The sequence below is a fragment of the Heterodontus francisci genome, chromosome 11 (assembly GCF_036365525.1).
Source record: "Heterodontus francisci isolate sHetFra1 chromosome 11, sHetFra1.hap1, whole genome shotgun sequence".
In the NCBI taxonomy this organism is placed as follows: Eukaryota; Metazoa; Chordata; class Chondrichthyes; order Heterodontiformes; family Heterodontidae; genus Heterodontus; species Heterodontus francisci.
Window position 1 is genome coordinate 43,154,445 of NC_090381.1, and position 21,032 is coordinate 43,175,476.

At 45.4% G+C, this 21,032-nt stretch overlaps 1 protein-coding gene across 1 annotated transcript in view; it reads right to left on the bottom strand.

Moving 5' to 3' along the window:
• Nucleotides 1–1,754: 1,754 nt before the first annotated feature.
• The window catches only part of LOC137375223 (opsin-3-like), a 112,385-nt gene continuing 93,107 nt past the window's right edge, over nucleotides 1,755–21,032 (bottom strand). The window contains exon 5 of the mRNA XM_068042056.1: nucleotides 1,755–3,524. Coding sequence (XP_067898157.1) covers nucleotides 3,267–3,524 — 258 coding nt within the window. The 3' untranslated portion in view covers nucleotides 1,755–3,266. The remainder of the gene's footprint in view (nucleotides 3,525–21,032) is intronic.

Genomic DNA, 21,032 nt, shown 5'->3' on the forward strand with positions numbered 1-21,032 from the left:
ACTCCACATTCAGAACATTCACTATAAATTAAACCAAAAGATAGGATTTTTAACATTTCAACTGGATTAAATTCACAGTGTTTATAATCACAAACATGAGCTATATCATCCATTTATCATTTGATTTATTTGGCTCTCAGTAATAACTGTAACCATAGCATTTAAAGATTTATTATTTATGAATAAGAATGAAAGTTGAAAACTGCATGATTTCCAGACAAATTGAATTGGGACCATTTGCCAAGGGAAAAATGTAACTGAACCAGTTAGAAACATAATTTTCCTCTTGAGTAGAATATGAGCAAATGTATTGATCGTCAGTGTCTTAACAACGAAAATCATTGGTAGTTGAAGTGTATATGTAGTACTTATGGGCAACTATTTGTAAATGAAATAGACTTAATGTAACAAGTCTTAACATTGTTAACAAAGAGACAACAACAATTTACTGTGTACATTGCTTTACAGATCATATTTTGTCAGTGAAGCAGGTAACAAGGGACTCCTCAGTTGCCCCTTGTTGGAGTGATTTATTTTAGTTTTAAGAACTGTACAGGTTCTGCATTCAATATACAATAACAAGCCAGCAACCCAAAGGAAAACAAACCATTATCATCAATACAGACATGTCAAAAGAATTATTTTGTTGGCCCTTTTTATCTGTTGTTCTGTCTGTAATATTTTCAGGTACATTTAGGAAAGAATTAGAAACTTATCTCAAGGCAAGTGAATGCAAAGCAAAGTTTGCTTTCCCACATTACATAACCTGCTATTCTAACGAAAGTTTTAATCTATCAATTATTAATGGGTTAATGCCTCCATTAAATTAGCAAATGGAGGAATTTCACCCAGACATGCCATGCATTTATTTCAATATCACAGTGAAGTTTCAACCCTAGAGTTCACATAATAACCAGAGATTAACACTGATGTGAGAACCTTTAGCACTATTGTGGTCATTACTGCAGGCATTTGTTTTTGTGAAGTTGCATATACCCTATTACATAGAGATAATGGGTAAAGAGATGAAAATAGTCTGACAATTATGAAGTAGAGCCAGGAGAATAGAACTAAGAGACAAAAGAGACAGCCACGTACATAAGAAAGAGTGTAAAAACAAATAAAGTGGCATATTAAAAATGGACAATATTAACTGGGAAATAGTGAATGCATGAGAAAGAATGAGAAAAAGAATGAGACAATCTTGGAAAGAAAGTAAAATAAAGGAAAAATGGAACAGACATACAATAGAAAAGAAAGCAGATGAATGAATGAATAAGAGAATGCGTCAATTGAATAAAAGATAGGCAGGGACATATGGAGAGGGAGAAAGTGACAAGAATAATTGTACATTAAAGATCATTTGTAAGAAAGAGAGTGAGAGATAGAGAGACAGACACCCAGATGGAGATTCAACTGTTCCTTGGAAACAGGCCTCATTTTAGTATGAGATTAGTCAACAGCCCCAACAAACAAATTTCTCTGCAGCACCTGTGGAAGAGCCTGTTACTCCAGAATTGGCCTTTATAGCCACTCCAGGCGCTGCTTCACAAACCACTGACCACCTCCAGGCGCGTATCCATTGTCTCTCGAGATAAGGAGGCCCAAAAGAAAGAAGTCCAGGTTATTGTTTCATGGATGTTCGTGCATTCTTGCTGTTTTGAAATGTTTCAAATTTGATTTTTTACCATGTGACTTTTCTTCAAAGAGCTCCAATAAAATATGTATCCTGATGTTTTCTTCTATGCATTTGCTTTAATAAATCTGTAAATCTTTTTACAAATAGGTTGATGGATTCATTTAAACTAAGATACTGCAGAAAATATCAGGGTTCTTGACCAACTTTCATGAAAGTTGCATTATGGATACCATAGGAAGTGAAAGCACTGCAACACACAAAATACGGAGACCATTGTACAAACTAAGGATAGAGGTTCTATAGTCTACCTTTCTAATTTATCTAGCTTCTGTTCTTATAACTCACTCCATGGTGCCCATTATTTTATAGAGCACCAGGGAAATAAATTACATTTTGGTTCAGCAACTTTGAAACAAGAAAACTGAATCCATTTGTCATGCTAGACCCCCACGTGCCAAGAATGAGGCACATTAACTCTGTCATGAATATTGATTTTAAACTGTTACTGGAGTGAAGAAGACTTGTTAAACAGATCAGCCGTGGCTGGAAAAATACATTTGCATATTAACAGACAGTGTTTGAAAGGACAAAGCAGCCATTCCCTGACATTCAACCCACAATGGACTTTTGATCATTTGAAGGTGGGGAAGTTTGCATTCCAGGTTGACTGCTCAGATGGCCGAATACACTAATGGACATGGTCAAACCAGCTAGTCATATGATTAACCTGCTGGGCAACATAAGTTTTTTGAATTTGTGCAAACAGTTTGGGCAAAAAGCAGAATGTTCCTGGACTAAGAAGATCTCTCCTGGCTGGCTCGCCACAGCCTCTCCTGTCTGCTCCTATCTCTTTATCACAAGCCTCTGAATCCACTGAAGACACATGAACCCCAAGAGAGAAAAGTCTCCTACAGCGAACAAGAATACTGGGCCCCAACGAAAAGCAAGATCTATCTACAATCAAGGACTCTACAGTGAGCTCAAAGAACCGTAACAACAACTCTTCAGATAATACCTCAAACTTTTCCACTTTATTTTTCTTCTGCTCTTTTCTGTCTCTATTTGCATGTGTGTATCGCGTATGCATGCTAGTATGGGTGTGTTGTGTGTCCGTAGGCGTTAACCGAATTAGAGTTTAAGTTCAATAAATTTAAATTTTTCTTCTTTAAACCTGAGAAAGCCTGTTTGTACTGGTTTCTTTGCCTTATAATTGGAAAGCAGTGAACAAGAATTCACCAAGGGGAGCTAAAGAAAATGGTGTGTTTAAAATTAACCCCTGTTACAGTAAGACCAGGTGAAGGCTGAAAGGGAACCCTAGACACCTTTCTCACCTGGTTGTAACACCATTGTTTAACTCAGAATGGGAGAGCCAGACATGGCCTGGATCCTCAAATATCTAAAAGTTTCGTTGATCCATAAAGATATCCTGAAAAGGGTTTTTAACGCTCTGTATTCTTCAATCATTACTCTAAAAATCTAGATATTAATTTTCTATTTCATCCTGGTTGCTATTACTGTCAATTTAGCTTTCACCAGCTTGGAGATCACAATATTTCCCACAGGAACTTTGCTCCTTACAAAGCAGTGTTAATACACCATGGAGTTGCCATCAGAAGTTTCCATTTGGTCAGTCATTGTAGCGGACCACTAAAGATACCGGTGGTTTTGAATCTTCACATGAAAGGTCCTTGCCTGTGTCTTCTTCAATGCTATCAGATTGTTTTTGATTGATTGTTGTGCGTTGAGCTGTAGAGGCCTTTATGAAGCTGGTGTTGTGCTTCCTTTGACTGTTGCGACTATTCTTTATGGTCTTTGACAGACCTTTGGTGCTTAAATCAGCAGGTGAATTCCGACAGAGCAGAAGTGCTTTAAAACATCTGTAGAACTAGACAGATTAAAATGAATGATCAGAACATCAAAGTAAATCTTCAGTAGTTAGTGCTTTATTGGTGACAGAGACTATAAAAAAGAATCAAATTTCACAGTCATATAATGACCTGTGGTGCAAGCTAAAATGTTAGTAAACGCATATATCAAAACTTTAGCTCTTCCCATTATATCCTTGACATGAAAAACTGTGATTTCTAGGTTAATGTTAGTTTGATTTTTCATTCTTTTTGATTTATTTTTCTCCCCCATGGAGGTCTGCCCATAATTGAAAGTGTGGATGTGCAGTCTGCTCTCAGGCCAGTATAGCCTTTTGACCCAAGGCGACAAGGCCCGCAGTGCAGATAACTTTTGCCCAAACCACCATCCATTGTCTTGACTCTCAAATGGAGAAAGAGCGATAAAAACGTTACTGTGTCCTTTGAATAGAAATTGCACCAAACATCAAGTAAAGTAAATAGTCACCTAAATCTATGAATGTTAGCTTGACTAAGCAAAGAGTGTTCCTCATGCTGGAACAGATGCTACAGTAAAGATTCAATGTTCATGTAATTTGTGGAATGATAACATTCAGCAATAACATAAAATCCATGAAATTCAGTTCCATAGTGCCTCATTTTGTTTGGTGCTATGAGTTCCATTTGCCTCCAAAATGGCATCCGCAGCGTGTGTGCACTTTTCTGGTCGCACAGTATGCAACTTAGGTGAGGACATTAGCGTACACAAAGGGAGAGCTCGCTGGAAGTAGGCAGTGTAGCTAGATCATGACATCAATCAGCATCTAACGTTGATTTGGCACCAGCGTTGCCATTCTGCAGCTCAATGCTCCAGCTAACTCCATCTCATAAAAAAAGCACAGCTGAACATATGTTCAGCAGCAGGAAGGATTCCCCAACACCTCTGCCCATGCTATTTAAAAGGGTCATCAACTACTTTCCGGATTAGTTGCTGATTGATTTCTATGGCTGTTACTATGATCGTAGAAGTGTTTGGTGGTTTTTAGAGTTGTTTAAAGTTGCTGAAGTCTACAGAAGGTGGTGTGGCACATGCTGTAAGACTTTGTCCTAACTTCAAGGATTATGCACAAACCACTCCATACCAGATATGGCGCAATAGTTTGTATCCCCCTTGGACTACAGCATGACAGGGAGGGTGAGCATTGGCGACAAAGAGTAGGACAAGCTGTCAGAAGAGGCAGGAAGCGGAGGGGGGAGGCCATATCTAGCCGGGAGGCCATATCCACCCAGAGCGTTCAGGGAGCAATTCTTCTATCTGAACCTCAGTGAGGAACAGTCAAATATCTTCACCAGTAAGGATGTCCTCACTGAAATCAGCCACATGCTGCAGCCTAAACTGCAACCTCAGAGCAGGGCAAGGAAGGCATTATCGGCAGCTGTGAAGGTGACCTTGGCCATGAACTTTTACGCATCTGATTCCTTCCAGGCTGGGGCAGGCAATATTTGCAACATTTCCCAGTTCACCATCCAGTGTTGCATCAGGGATGTCATTGAAGCTCTGTAATCCAAGAGAGCTGAATACATTTCATTCTCTCATGCCAGAGGGAGGTAGACAAAGCAGCCATTCAGTTTCATAAAGATTACAGGTTTCCCCATGGTGCAGCGTGCCATTGACTGCCTGCACTTCGCTTTGCGGGTGTCGCATGCCAACTCTGAGAAGTGCCGCAACCAAAAGGGATTCCATTACCTTAATATCCAGCTGATGTGTGACCATATGCAATGTATCATATAGGTCAATGCCCGATATCCTGGCAGCATTCATGATGCCTTCATTCTGCAGCAATTTACTGTGCCATCTGCATTTGAGCTGCCACAACAAACCAGAGGATGGCAACTGCATGACAAGGGATATCTTTTGACAACGTGGCTTATGAATCTGGTGCACAACTCATGCACATTTGAATAGCCTGCATATAAGGAAAGCCATGCTGCCACACAAAATGTGATACAGCAGTCCACTGGGCACTTAATGCTCCCGCTGCCTGCACCAGTCTGGAGGAGCCTGCTGGACACAGCAGAGCGCATGCCAAGATTCACTGTGGTCAGCTGCATGCTGTATAACCTTGCCATCGTGAGGGTACAGCCCTTGCTACCAACTATAAGGCGACCAGCGGAGGAGGAGGAAGGAGAGGAGGAGGAGACGGGGGAAGGGAGGAAGCAACCAACACAGCCCCGTTTTGGATAGGCTCACCATGATCAGCTCATCATGGTACCAGTGAATGCAACCCCAATTCCCCATTCACCAACAGTCCCATACCCTACCTTCCCTCTGTCACTATCACAGCTTCCACTTGTCCATATTGCAAAAACAAAAGTAATATTGCATACAGACATCAACTAGTCACCCTCGTGCATTTCCTTAATCCCTGTCATCTATTTTCCTTTTTCTCTCCTAGTGCTCCGATGCAGTACAACCTCAGTGGCTTCAGCGTAGCTGGTGAAAGGCTGCTGACTTTCAGTAGGGGAGACCGCCCATGGACTCAAAGAACAACCTCAAGCAGCTCTGGCCCTAGAAGGCCTGGCTGTGGATTTCATCACCTTGGCATGGGCGGCAGTGTTTGGGCTGGCTGGCTGACAGAAAACAGCAAGGGCACTGGCACTGATAGGAGGACAAATGCTATCATCCTGAGAGAGGACAGCAGGCTACTGCTCCTTGATGCCACTGCCCCTCCCTCAGGATGGCACCTCAGCAATCCTAGCAATGTGTTGGAGGACAGATTGCTGGATTGTTGTGACAACCTGCAAGCCCCTTTGAACACTGGCATTGGCAACCATGATGGCAGCAGCCTGAGTTCGCTTGGCAACAAGCTGAGCTTCTACTGCAGCACCCAGACATTGGGTGGTTTCTGCTTGTGCTGCAATGGAAGCTGAGACATCGGTCATCACACACTGGATCAGGCTTGGGTCCACAAGTGTGCTAATGAAGTTGGCCACCAATTCCATGCTGGAAATGATGGGATCCAAGCTCTGTATAAAGACCTGTGCCATGTTGGAACTCGACTCCTCTATGCTCCTTGACATTGACTGCAGGCTTTCTGACAGATGTGCCTATGCACCAAGCATTTCGTTGTGCATATCCATCAACCATCTTCTATAGGCTACCCCATTGTAATCTTCACCTGAGTCCTCTGCAGCAGAAGTCATGCACAATCGCTCTTTCCGTCGAACTAGCACTTATGCTTCCCTTGTCCCTTGCCCTGGCTGTGGGCCAGTCAGGTTCAGTGTCTCAACACGTCCAGATCCTGCTTCTATGCTATCCTCTAAAGTACGCGCAGTGTCAGTATATGAGCTGGTGGCTGCACGTTTGAGAGTGAGTGATGGTGTTTCTTCTTCATCACTGTCTTCCTGCTCTTCCACCCCTTGCTGTTCCACCACTGCTTGAATAGATTGCAATTCTTGTGTATCTGAAAGGAGAAAGGCATAAGGGTAGGGTTGTGGTGAGACCAGGGAGAAAAAGCAAGAGGTGCATACTTACACCAGCTTCATCTTCTAATTCAGATGAGCTTGTTGGATAAGAGGGAAGTAGAATGTGAGAAAGAGGATTAGGTATGAGCATATCAACATCTTCGATGGTTTAAGTCCTGCCGCTGCCATGGCTTCAATCAAGGCTTCTCTAATGGTGGCACATCTCGTCCATCGGCCTGTTCCCCACCACTTAGGTGCTGTTGCCTGCAGTTCTGCGGCACTTTGTCCTGCATAAGAGAAGGAAGTGTGTTAGCGAGTGTGGTACAAACTGTTTGGGTGATGTGGCTGTCATGGTTGAATAGCTGGCAGTGAGTGCAAGCTGTGAGATGTGGATCTTTGGTTTGCAGCCATGCTAAGTGTGTGAGGGTCTGGTGCAACTGTGGATGTTAGGTGTGGGTCATGACTGAAGATGAATTCACTGACCTTGGCCAGTTGAGAGGCCATTGAACTTTATTGCGGCACTGCATCCAGGCCCCCAGGGCCAGACTCCTGGCACTGACCACCAGGGCTGTCTGCTCCTACTGCCTTCACAAAATTTGCCTGGAGACTTCCTGGTCTCCAGTAGATAGATGACATCACTCCTTCTCTTGACCTTGTGCACCAAGATCTCCAGTGCAGCAATGGAAAATCTTGCAGCCCACTCTCCTGCCATGTTGTGCCATTCTTTTGTCTTTCCCAGATCAAAATCACTTTTAGAATGACTTCCACCACCTCTTTTAAGAGGTGCAGGCTGGCTTTAAGTAATGCAGGCTAGCTTGAACTCGTGCCAGCTTCTGATGATCCTTGCCCCCTACTCAGGTGTACAACCACTCAACAGCATACTTAGCAGTGACTGCACACTGCAGTCATTTAAAATAGCAGGCAGCAGAAATTTGCATGCTGCCTGCAATGGTAGCAACAGGTGCAGGTTAATAGCTCATCGGTATCCCTGCACCCATTTTCAGAGACTGTTGAATTTCACAACCATTGCTTTTAATCTTTAAAGAAAAGATTAAAGTTCCCTGCAAGAATTTTTAATGACCAGGGGAAGCAGATCTGATGAAGAAAATTCACACTGGAAGAAGCCTAAAGTTAAATAATTTTTTTGAAGCCCTTATTCTGGGAGAATCGAAGGTCAGAGTTATGTGCTGCTCAATGCCGCTGTCAATAATGGAGATGTGTCTCTGAGTGACAGGAGATCCCAAGCTTGAGTGCTTGAGTGTTTTATTTGTTTACTTACTTACTGTCAAAACTCAAATCATTGAAGGGTGTTGAGTTGAAATGACAGTCAAGGCTGCCATTGAAATTAATGACCCACAAAAATTATTTGTCATCCACTCTAGAGATGAAGACTTGAAAAAAAATGCTGTTTTTGACATGATACTGTTGTTATGCTGATGCCAAAATATTAGTCAAGTATCGCATCAGGCTGAATTTTTCCAGCTCGCTGTTATCTCAGCGGCGCGGCACACGCTTGGGAAGTGCTCCATGGAGCTGCCGCGATCTTCAGCACGGCAGCCTGTTTACATGGCTGGGGTGGTCGGTACAGCCCCGTTGACTTAGAGGGGGCAGGCGCTCCATGCCGGCAATGGCGTCCGGTACCACTGCTTGGTCGCTGGCACCATTTTTAAAGGGCTGGAAGCCCTTCAGTGTAATTTGAATTTTTAAAGTTACAATAGTTTAAAAATTAAAGTGGGAAATTAATAAAAGTTTCAATCCCCTCTGCCAACCACCCCCCTATGAATAAACAATTTATTAATTGCCCTCTCCCCCCAAAAAAGCTAACTTTGTAATCCCAAAGTTTACCTTTACCTTCAACCCCTTCCCACCAACCGCAAAAGTTTTCTCTGCTTTCCCCCTGCCTGTCCTGAAAACGTACTGCTCCCCCCCTCCCAACCAGTGTTCCACCTCCGATCTCCGAATGTATTCCATTTAGCACAGTGGTGGTGCAACACAACATGTTGGAGGGTGTCCTTAGTGTGAATATGGGACTTTGGCTGGAATTTTACGACCCCCAGGAGCAGGCTTGAGGTGGGGGAGTCACAAAATTGAGTGGGAGGCAGGGTGTTGGGGGGGGTGGGGAGGTGGGGGTCGTTCCCATCACCTTCCACCCCCACTGCAATTTTACGAGGGGTGATGGCGATGAGAAACTGTCTGCCCACTCCAGGCCAATTAAGGCCCTTAAGTGGCCAATTAACTGACAGATAAGGGCCGTCGAGATGAGCTAAGTATTTATTCATTCATTTAAATAGATTAACATATTTTTATTATGTAGCCAGTGCTGAGTGATGGGCAGGCTGCCACGAGGCCTTGCTGCTGCTGGTTATATGGGGCGGGGCCCTCCCAGCATCGAGGCCCATGACGGGCCTCTCCCAAAGGTATTTTCTAGGCCTCCCGCCATGACCCCCGATGTCAGGGGCGCTGGTCGAATCCAGCCCATAAATCTTATTGAAGAGTTACTTATTCATCAGGCTTTAGACAAATGTCATCACTTAATAAAGGCTCAGTTGTGAGATAAAAATAATGTGAGGCTAACAGCACTCATTGCTATTAAAGAGTAAATCAGGTAGCAACTTCTGATGATTGCAGATGTACAGTTAAATCCGGAAATCGGTAAGTTGTTGTGCGAGCTGCTTTACTCCTCCAGAGGTTTTGCTGTAACGGTATTTTGCTGAGAGACTCAACATTGCGCAGATGCATCAGTCCATGACAGTATTGGTAGGAGTGACCACTGTACAGTCCTTGTGGAGACAAAAGCCAGAATTTTACATTGGGTGGGAGGCCCCGCCCATTGGCCAAAAATTTGGGGGCGAACCCGCCTCCACTGGGCATGGGAGTCATGCTATGGTCTGGGGCTAGGTCCCTAATTGACCTTGGGCGGGACTTCCGCCCCGCTGAGGCAGCAAGTCCCGCCTCCAACAGTTGTCAGCCGATCAGTGGGCCGGTAGCTCTCAGTCCCAGCAGCGCCACTGGGAGTGGTGGCCACTGCTAGGACTGCAGCCAGGGAGTGGAGCAAGAGGGATGCCAGCCCCGGAAAAAAGGTAAATTTGTGCGGCCTGGCCAGGGAAAATCAGCAGGGTCCCAGCAAGGCAAGGGGGGGTTGATTGGGAGGCGGGGGGGGGGGGGTGAATGTATTTCAGTGGGTGCAGTTGGGCCATGGGTGGGGGGGGGGGGGGAGGGCGGCGCCCTCCATAGGGCACAGGGTGTCCAATCAGGAAAGACCCATCAGCTCACAAGGAGGTGGCCAGGTTTTACTAGGCGGCCTCCTGGAGGGCCTGAGTCGCCCGCCCGTCACTGGCAATATACCAGCAGTGGTGAAAGGAGGCCCTTATCTGTCAGTTAATTGGCCACTTAAGGGCCTTAATTGGCCTGGGGCGGGCAGGCGGTTTCTCATCGCCACCACCCCTCGTATGATTGCACCAGGAGTGGAAGGTGACGGGAATCCCCATCCCCCCTCCCCCACACCCTGCCTCCCACTCAATTTTGTGACTCCCCCACCTCGAGCCCACTCTTGGGGGTCGTAAAACTCTGTCCAAAGTCCCATATTCACAGCGAGGACACCCTCCATCATGTTTTGTTGCACCACCACTGTGCTAAATGGAATACATTCAAACAGATCAATCAGCTCAAAATTAGAAATCCATGAGGCACTGTGGGCCATCAGCAGCAGCTTAATTGTATTCCACCACAATCTGTAACCTCATGGCTCAGCATATCCCTCACTCTACCATTATCATCAAACCAGCAGACCAATCTTGGATCAATGAGCTGTGTAAGAGCACATACTAGAAACAGCACCAGGCATATCTAAAAATGAGGTGCCAACATGGTGAAGCTACAACACAGGACTACAAGCATGCTAAGCAGTGGAAGCAAAATGCAAAAGACAGAGCAAAGTAATCAGACCAACAGGTTAGGCCAAGATTATGTAGTCCTGCCACATCCACAAATGGTGGTGGACAATTAAACAACTAACCGGAGGAGCAGGCTCCATGAACATCCCCATCCTTAATGGTGCCAGAGCCCAGCAAGTCAATGCAAAAGACAAAGCTGAAGAATTTGTAACTATCTTCAGCCAGAAATGTCAAGTGGATGATCCATCTCGGCCTCCTGCTGAGGTCTTCACCGACACAAATGCCAGTCTTCAATCAGTTTGATTCATTCCATGTGATATTGAAAAATGGCTGAGCGCACTGGATACAGCAAAGGCTGTTGACCTCAGTGAAATCCAGCTGTAGTGCTGAATGCTTGTGCTTCAGAATTAGCCCTATCTCCAGCCAAGATGGTCCAGTACAGCTATAACACTGGCATCTATGTGACAAAGTGGGAAATTATCAAGGTATGCCCCGTCCACAAAAAGCAGGTTAAATTCAATCTGACCAATTATCACACGATTAGTTTATTCTCAATCCAAATGAAGGGTATGTAGGTAGTTTGATCATAGAGTAGGTTAAAGGTTCGGCACAACATCGTGGGCCGAAGGGCCTGTACTGTGCTGTACTGTTCTATGTTCTATGTTCTATGTTCTAAACAAAGTGATGAAAGGTGTCACAATAGTGCTATCAAGCAGCACCTACACTGCAATAACCTGTTCACCAATGCTTAGTTTGGGTTTCGCCAAGACCACTCAGCTCTCGACCTCATTATAGCCTTAGTTCAAACATGGACAAAAGAGATGAATTCCAGAGGTGAGGTGAGAGTGACTGCCCTTGACATCAAGGCAGACTGAGTGTAGCATCAAGGAGTCCTAGAAAAATTGAAGTCAATGGAAATCGAGGAAAACTCTCCAATGGAGTCATATCTAACAGAAAGGAAGATGGCTCTAGCTTTTGGAGGCCACTCATCTCAGCCCCAGGAGATCACTGCAGGAGTTACTCAGGGCAGTGTCCTAGGGCCAAACATCTTTAACTGCTTCATTGATGACCTTCCCGCCAACATAAGGTCGGAAGCGGGGATGTTCGCTGATGATTGCACAATGTTAAGTGCCATACAAGTACCTAGCAATGATGATATCCAACAAGAGAGTGTCTAACCACCAACACCAAACCCCAACCCCCAACCCCCCCCACCCCTGGCCTTTGACATTCAATAACATTACCATCACTGAATCCCCCACAATTAACATTCTGGAGGTCACCATTAACAAGAAACTTAACTAGACCAGCCACATAAATACTGTGACTACATGAGCAGGGCAAAGGCTTGGTATTCTGCAGTGAGTAACCCACCTACTGATTCCCCAAAGCCTGTCCACCATATACAAGGCACAAATCAGGAGTGTGATGGGATGCTCTCCACTTGGACTAACTCCAACAGCACCCAAGAGGCTTAATACCATTCAGGACAAAGCAGTCCACTTGATCAACACCCCATCCAAAACACATTCACTCCCTCCACTCTACAGTATGCACTGTGGCAACTCATCAAGGCTTCTTTGACAGCACCTTGCAAATCTTCAACCTCTACATCATAGAAGAGCAAGGCAGCAGTTCCATGGGAACAGCACCACCTGCAAGTAACCCTCCAAGTCACACACCATTCTGACTTGGAAATATATTGCCATTCCTTCATCGTCGATGGGTCAAAATCCTGAACTCTCTCTCTAACAGCACTGTGGGATTAACTGCAAGCCACGGATTGCAGCAATTCAAGAAGGCGGCTCACCATCACCTTGTTAAGGGCAATTAGGGATGGGCAATAAATGCTGGCCTTGCCAGCTACGCCCACATCCTATGAAGGAATTAAAAAAAAGTTGTGGTACTTATATGTTACATACACACTAAACTCACCGGAAATTTTTAGGGTTTATCCATTCCCGTGTAAATAATTTTTTAATGGTGTGATAAGTCTTAATTACTTACCAAACAATCTCTATGGCACTGAAAATTAACTTTTACAAGTGTGGTGTCTCATTCCTTCAGATTTTAATGAACATTAGTGCTTTAATATTTAAAGAATTAAATCTTTTTAAATACTTTTTCTGACTTTTATTTTTCTCTTAATTCCATCTTTCTTTCCCTCCCTATATTTCAATTTCTGTACATGATTTGGCATCGAATTAACTATTCTAACTTATTCTGGTTCAGACTCTCACTGGCTCCTTAACAATTCTTCATTTTGATTAGTCAAGGAAATACACAATTGCTTTCCCTATTCACTCAGGTCCCAGTTCCACTGTACTGTACTGTGCTGTACTGAAATGGATATCTATTCAACACAAGTTCCAGTGCAAAATCCCTTAAAAAGTCTCTGGACAAATGTAAATATAATGGATGGTTGATGCTACTCATTCACTGCTGACTGCAAAATATGGCCCAATAAATAAACCTTATTTCCAAAAATTAATATTCCACTTAGATAGCTGCGGTGACAAATGAGACCTTCAAGATACACCTTACAGAATATCGAGTCTGATGAAGGCCTACCCTCTCTACCATTACAAAAAATGTTTACTAGTAATTATTTTATAACATATAGAAGACAAGATCTGTAAGATATGATTGCTTCGTACTCCAGCATGTTTGATAATACATTATGGTATTTCAGAATGAACATCTTCAGTGTGAGAGTTAGTCTTCCCTTTTTTATATTCAAGCTTCTGACAATGGCAAATTTGATATTTTATATTGGAGAGGAATTAGTTTAAAATTATAGATAGTACAGTCATTGGGTTCGGATTAATGCCTTAAGAAAGAAAGAACTTGGATATATGTAGCACCTTTCACAAATTCAGGATGTCCCTAACGGCTCAGGGCCAATGAAGTATTTTTGAATTATAGTCGCTGTTGTATTGTAGGAAATGAGGCACAGCAAGGTCTTACAAATAGAAATGAGAGAGATGACCTGAGAGGGCAGATGAAGCCTCAGTTTAATGTCCCATCTGAAGGACAGCACATCCAACAGTGCAGCTCTTCCTCTGTTTAGGATTTTCTTATGGTCAACACAAAGAATCCTTGGACTGGTGAAATTGACTTTTTTCATTTTTAGTGCCCAACATCAGCATCAAGTATTGCTGAATTGCAGAGTATTTCTTCCTGGCTGTGCTACAACAATGTACCTTAACTACACATTCAGAACAATACTCCTTACATGTCAATTGGGTTGAAAGTGCTCTATTACTTCAAGTGATAGTGAGTGAGAGTGGTATCATTCCCTCTAAGGAGCACAGATATACTCTGCCTTCATTAACATGACATCTTGTCACAGTATCAATAAAGTTACATTGTTTCTCTTATGGCAGGAACATGCAACCTTATAAATGTACATCCTCCTGCAGCCACATACATTGTTACTCAACCAGACACACCATCAATCATAGTCACATAATCACTCATTCACTGTGTAATTATCGCTCCTTTCCTGAAGGTAGTGACTCGTGTTACAGTATGATTCTTTCCATGCAGAGTTCTCGTACCTCTCTCAACTGACTATTCTTCATGCATGAATTGAAACAGTGTGTGTCAGCAGGCTATTTAATTGTGGGTTCCAAGATCCAGCCAAGCCTAATCCTGATCTTGTTCTGTATTCACAATACAACTGGAATCAATGGAAAGTGATTGGGAGAGGAAATCCAGCCTTCTGTAGTTAACTGCATATCTCATTTCTTTTCTTTACAGTCTCTCTTCCTGGTCCACTGAGTTCAAAAGAGTTTGTTAATGCCAAGGTGCTACATCCCTTCATGAATGACCATTCATGACGAATAAATTGTCTATTGTTGGGTCTCTTTCCATCACTTTCCAGCTCACATTTTAATTCTTATTTGACCCTGAGCTGAGCTTCCAGCCTTACATCCACTCCATTACTAAGACTGCCCAATTTTATCTCTGTGACATCACTTGTGTTCGCCCATGCCTCAGTTCATCTGCTGCTGAAACCCTCATCCTTGCCTTTGTTACCTCTAAACTTGATAATTTGCAATGCTTTCCCGGCCAACCTCTCATCTTGCACCCTCTGTTATTTTGAGCTCATCATGAGCTCTGTTGCCCATATCCTAAATCGTATCAAGTCCCATTCACCCTCACTCTTATGCTCAATAACCAACATTGGCTTCCAGTCTTGCAATGCTTCAATTTAAAAATCATCATCCTTGTTTTCAAATCCTTTCATGGCCATGCCCTCCCAATCTCTGTTACATCCTGTAACCCTACAACCCTCCAAGATCTCTGCGCTCCTCCAATTCTGTCCGCTTGCGCATCCCTGACTTTAATCGCTCCACCATTGTTGGCCTTCAGCTGTCAAGGCCCCGTACTCTGCAATTCCCTCCCTAAACCTCTCAACCTCTCCTCTTAAAACTTGCCTCTTTGACCAAGCTTTTAGTCACCTGTCCTAAGATCTCTTTATGTAGCTTGATGTCAAATTTTATTTGATAACACTCTTGTGATGCACCATGCCGCATTTTACGATGTTAATGGCACTGTATAAATCTGAGTTGTTGTTTCCAGCTGCATGGAATCACAACTCAGAGTGGAGATGCACCTAAAAGCTAACACTATTTTATTGAGAACTGGCTCACAATATTTTTAAGATTGCTTATGACCAAATCTTTACTGTGAGAAGTGGCTAAAGAATTCTAAAGCACAATATTCCGTAAATTTGCAAATTATGGTGTGAGACTGGACAGTAGCCAATATAACATCTTTGTTCACGAAGGGAGCAAAGGATAAACTAGTTAAGTATACATCAATTACTTTAATATAAGTTGCGGGAAAACTCATGAGAGCAAAGGTTCAACCTACAGTCAGAAGCAAAGCTTGGGGGCAACTAGATTGCTCACATCCAGGCCTCCAATCTCCACCCCCACCACCCAAGCCTGCAATTCACCTCCCAACCCCCACCTGTAATTCGCCCCCTACACCCGAGGTCTCCAGTGCCCCCCAAGGCGTCTGATATCCTCTCCACGGTCAACAGCCCACACATTGAACCGCTCCTTCCCCCACCAATTGACCCCTCTCCTCTCTCCATCAATCAAACGCCCCCACCGATTGCCCCCAGTTCCGGCCACCAATTGGCCTCCCACCTTCCTTCCCCAACTGAGCCCCTCCTCCGTCCATACTCTCCCTCTTGTCTCACCCTTGTCTCCTTCCCCTCCTTCCTCCCACCAATTGACCACCCTCTCCCTGACTGAACCTTGCTTGTTTGAACATCCCTCCTCTAATCGACCATTCCCCCCGCCACTTGACTGAACCCCCTCCTCCTGATTGACACCACCCTCTAGTCAGCCCCCACTCTTTCACTATCCAGGACTCTGATAAACCCCCCTCCTCCAACCGCCCCATCCCAGTGCGGACTTACCTGCTGCTGCATCCTTCACCAACCAGCTCCCCACTGACTGCGGCCCAGTCTATCCATCAGCCTGGCCTCTAGGCAGGGAACTGATCAGTGACATCAAAACTCCACAGCGAGCTGGGGAATCCTAAATTGTGGGTTCCCCACAACTATTCGACTGTCCCGTTCCCTGAGGCTTAGATAAGTTAAAATTACCCACTTAAACCCAGCTTTCTACCTCAGAGGTGAGAGTCTTTCTGAGCCAAACTTTTTTCCCAAAAATATACTTTATTCATAAAAATCTGTAAAAAAATACAGTGCAAAAACAATTCAAAACAGCACCAAGTTGATATTCCAAAAAGTGCAAAGGAAATCAGTTTTCTTCGATACAGGAGTGAGTTGCCTCACAACCCTTCCATTCCATTTTACATGCCATGTACATTTTACAGAAAACCCATATTTGGTGGATACTTCCCAAGGGGTTTCCCATGGGTCCAGCCCCTCAGTTCACTTTGGTCGGAGGACCTTACCCAGTGGTCTTTCCCCATTGAGCCTTTGCCGCGGCTGCCCCAAGCTTTAGTGCGTCCCTCAGCACGTAGTCCTGAACCTTGGAATGTGCCAGTCTGCAACCCTCAGTCGTGGACAATTCTTTGCGTTGGAAGACCAGCAAGTTTTGGGCAGACCAAAGAGCGTCTTTCACCGAATTGATGGTCCTCCAGCAGCAGTTGATGTTTGTCAGCGTCCCTGGGAACAGCCCGTACAGCACAGACTCCTGTGTTACAGAGCTGCTTGGGATGAACCTCAACAAAAACCACTGCATCTCTTTCCACACCTGCTTTGCAAAGACACATTCCAGAAGGAGGTGGGCAACTGTCTCTTCCCCACCACAGCCACCGCGAGGGCAGCATGTGGAAGGGGCGAGGCTCCGAGCGTGCAGGAAGGATCTGATGGAGAGGGCCCTTCTCACCACCAGCCAAGCTACGTCTTGGTGCTTGTTTGAAAGCTCTGGTGATGAAGCATTCTGCCAAATGACTTTGGCAGTCTGCTCAGGGAACCATCCGAACGGATCCACCATCTCCTTTTCCCGTAGGGCCTTGAGGACATTCCGTGCAGACCACTGCCTGATGGATTGGTGGTCAAAGGTGTTTTCCCGCAGAAACTTTCCCACGAAGGATCGTGGTACAGCATGGTCCAACTGGATGGAGCGTTACGCGGCATGTGACCAGACCCATTGTTCACAACACTGGGGACAGATAGAACCTCAGCACGTAGTGACACTTGGTGTTTGCGTACTGGGGATCTACGCACAGCTTGATGCAGCTGCACACGAAGGTGGTCATCAGGATGAGGGCGACGTTGGGTACATTTTTCCTGCCCTTATCCAGAAGTTTGAACATCGTGTCCCTCCGGACCCGGTCCATTTTTGATCTCCAGATAAAGCGAAAAATGGCTCGGGTGACCGCCACGGCACAGGAGTTGGGTATGGGCCAAACCTGCGCCACGTACAGCAACAGCGTGAGTGCCTCGCACCTGATGACCAGGTTCTTACCCACAATGGGGAGAGATCGTTGCTCCCACATGCTCAGTTTATGGTGTACCCTGGCTACTCGCTCCTTCCAGGTTTTGGCGCACGCCCAGCCCTTCCGAACCATATCCCTGGTGCCTTCAGGTAATCTGACCTGACGGTGAAGGGGACAAAGGGTCGGTTGGTCCAGTTCCCAAAGAACATGGCCTCACTCTTGCCATGGTTGTCTTTGGCTCCCGAGGCCAGTTCAAACTGGTCACAGATTCTCATCAGTCTGCGAACGGACAGCGGATCCGAGCAGAAGACGGCGACGTCATCCATGTACAGGGAGGTTTTAACCTGAGTGCCTCCACTGCCTAGGATTGTCACCCCTCCTATGCTCGCATCCTTCCTAATAGACTCAGCAAAGGGTTCAATACAGCAAACAAACAAGACAGGGGAGAGAGGACAGCCCTGTCTGACTCCAGATTGGATCGGGAAACTTTCTGATTCCCACCCATTGATTGAGACTGTGCTCCTGATGCTTGTGTAGAGCAGTTTGATCTAATTGCAGATTCCCACCTCAAACCCCATTTTGGAAAGCACGTCCATCATGTAGGTGTGCGATACCCTGTCAAAAGCCTTCTCCTGGTCCTGACTGATGAGGCAGGTGTCCACCCTCCTGTCACGTACATAGGCGATCGTATTCCTGAGTAGCGCGAGAGTATCAGAGATCTTCCTGGCGGGTACAGTACAGGTCCGGTCAGGGTGATTCACCAACTCCAGAGCAGACTTAACCCAACTGGCGATGACTTTGGACAGAATCTTGTAGTCAACATTAAGCAGTGAGATGGGCCGCCAATTTCTGATTTCTGCCCTCTTCCCCCTTCCATTTGTAGATGAGGGTGATGATGTCTTTCCTCATGGATTCTGACATGCTGCCGGCCAGAAGCATACTCTTGCATACTTCTAGCAGGTCTGGGCCGACCCAGTCCCACAGAGCCACATACAACTCAACCGGTAAGCCATCACTTCCAGGAGTTTTACTCGTCTCAAAGGACCTGACGGCGTTTGTCAGCTCATCCAGAGTTAGCAGTTGGTCCAGTCTCTCCCTCATGCTGTCATCTAAGACCTCTGTGATAGATGACAGGAAGGACTGGGAAGCTGTGCTGTCCATGGGCGTCAATTCGTACAGCCCAGCATAAAAGGATTTGCTGATCCTTAGTAGAGGCCTGCAACCCGACCTGAACCCAATGGGACCCGACGGCATGTGTCGGGTTCGGGTCGGTTCGGGCCCATCTTCAGGGACCGGCTTTTGGGCTTGGGTCAGAGCAGAATACCCAGGCTGGAGGAATGGGAATCATTTTTGTCAGATCAGATGGCCGTGAGACCACCATCGCAACCATTGCCTGTAGGTGCTGAGGTGTGGTATTCCATACTCCTGCAGAAACAGTAGTCGGTTTTCACCTTGGCGAAATAGTCCAAGGTTGAAACACATCGCGTAGTGGATTGAATGCTATGCATGTTAATTGAAGCAATCTTTCTACTCATTTTAAAATTAGTTGTTGCTTCCCCCACCAGTTGTATTTGCTAGTCCCAGTCCTTGGATATGTTCCTGCTTACCCAACATGTATGCAAGCTCTTACCACTGGTCTGGGTGGTGGTCTGTTCCTTTTTTGGAAGTTTTTTCTTTGTGGTTTTCCTTTGTACCACTTGTCACTGACCAGTCTGTCCATCTGCTGCCTCCTCCTCCATTGATTCTATCTGTAGAGGAGGGGTTTCCGGGCACAGGGTAGGTGTTGGGTCTCTGGTTGCAGCTGCCTCCTCTTTCTTCTCCTTCTCAGGTAGACCTTCCTCGCTGTGGAGAGGGTTGCTTGTCTCCTTCTCAGCACCAGACACATTCACCGTTCCTTCTCCCGGCCTTTCCTTGGACCTTGCCACTTGAGCATAACTGAGGCAGCATTTTGGGCAGGTTTTGTAGAGGTGGCCTGCCTCACCGCACAAGCTGCAACACTTACTCTGCTTACAGTCCTTGGTCTGATGGCCTTCCTTCTTGCAGTTCTTGCAGACAACTGTGCTGCAATTAGCTGCCATTTGACTAGATTTGCCACAGGTCCAACAAACTCTGGGCTGCCCTGCATAGACCAAGAAGCCTCGACTTCCCCCGATAGCAAAGCTGGAGGGAGGGTGGATGATGGCTCCATTGGCATCGACCTTCAAGGTCACCTTGACCTGCCGTTTGCTGGTCCAAATCCCAAATGGGTGCTTGACATCTGTGCTGCTGCCGGCCACCTTGACATACCTGGCGAGAAAGGTGAGTACATCCACCACAGGAACATGGGGGTTATAGAGGTGAATTTTCACCACCTGGTCACGTTGTGATGGCAGCGTGAAGAGCGGCTCCACTGTGAGGATGGGCAGCAGCACCTGGTTTCCCTTCTCCTTGAACACCTTTAGGAACTTGAAGCATCCCGCCACGTTTTTGAACGTCTCGTCGAAATATTCACTGCTGGGGAAGTCCTGCAGGCAGAAGATGTCTGCAGCTTGGAATCCACAGCAATCAATAAGGATTTGCTTAATGAAGAAGGTACGGTCAACCGCTGCACCTCCTTCCTTATCCTTCACTACCACTTGAACAGGGTTATTCATTCCCTGGCCTGAAGCTATAGAATTGGTTACCGCCATTTACTCAAGGGCGGCACAGTGGCTCAGTGGTTAGCACCGCAGCCTCACGGCTCCAGCGACCCGGGTTCAATTCTGGGTACTGCCTGTGTGGAGTTTGCAAGTTCTCCCTCTGTCTACGTGGGTTTCCTCTGGGTGCTCCGGTTTCCTCCCACATGCCAAAGACTTGCAGGTTGATAGGTAAATTGGCCATTAGCAATTGCCCCTAGTATAGGTAGGTGGTAGGGAAATATAGGGACAGGTGGGGATGTGGTAGGAATATGGAATTAGTGTAGGATTAGTATAAATGGGTGGTTGATGGTTGGCACAGACTCGGTGGGCCGAAGGGCCTGTTTCAGTGTTGTATCTTAAAAACTAATAATAAAAAAAAACTAAAAACTTCTTGGAACAGGATCAAAGGCCACTGATCATGGTTTCTTCCTCTGCCAGCTAAACAGCCAAACTGACTTGAAAGGCATAAATAGAATTCAGACTTATTTTATCTGATCATTTTTGCTTTCTTACTTGGTCACAATTGTTTCTATTTAGGTGCTGCTGGACACTGAGACAGAAAGGATTACTATGAAGCTTATCTTCTGTATGTATTCCAGTAAAC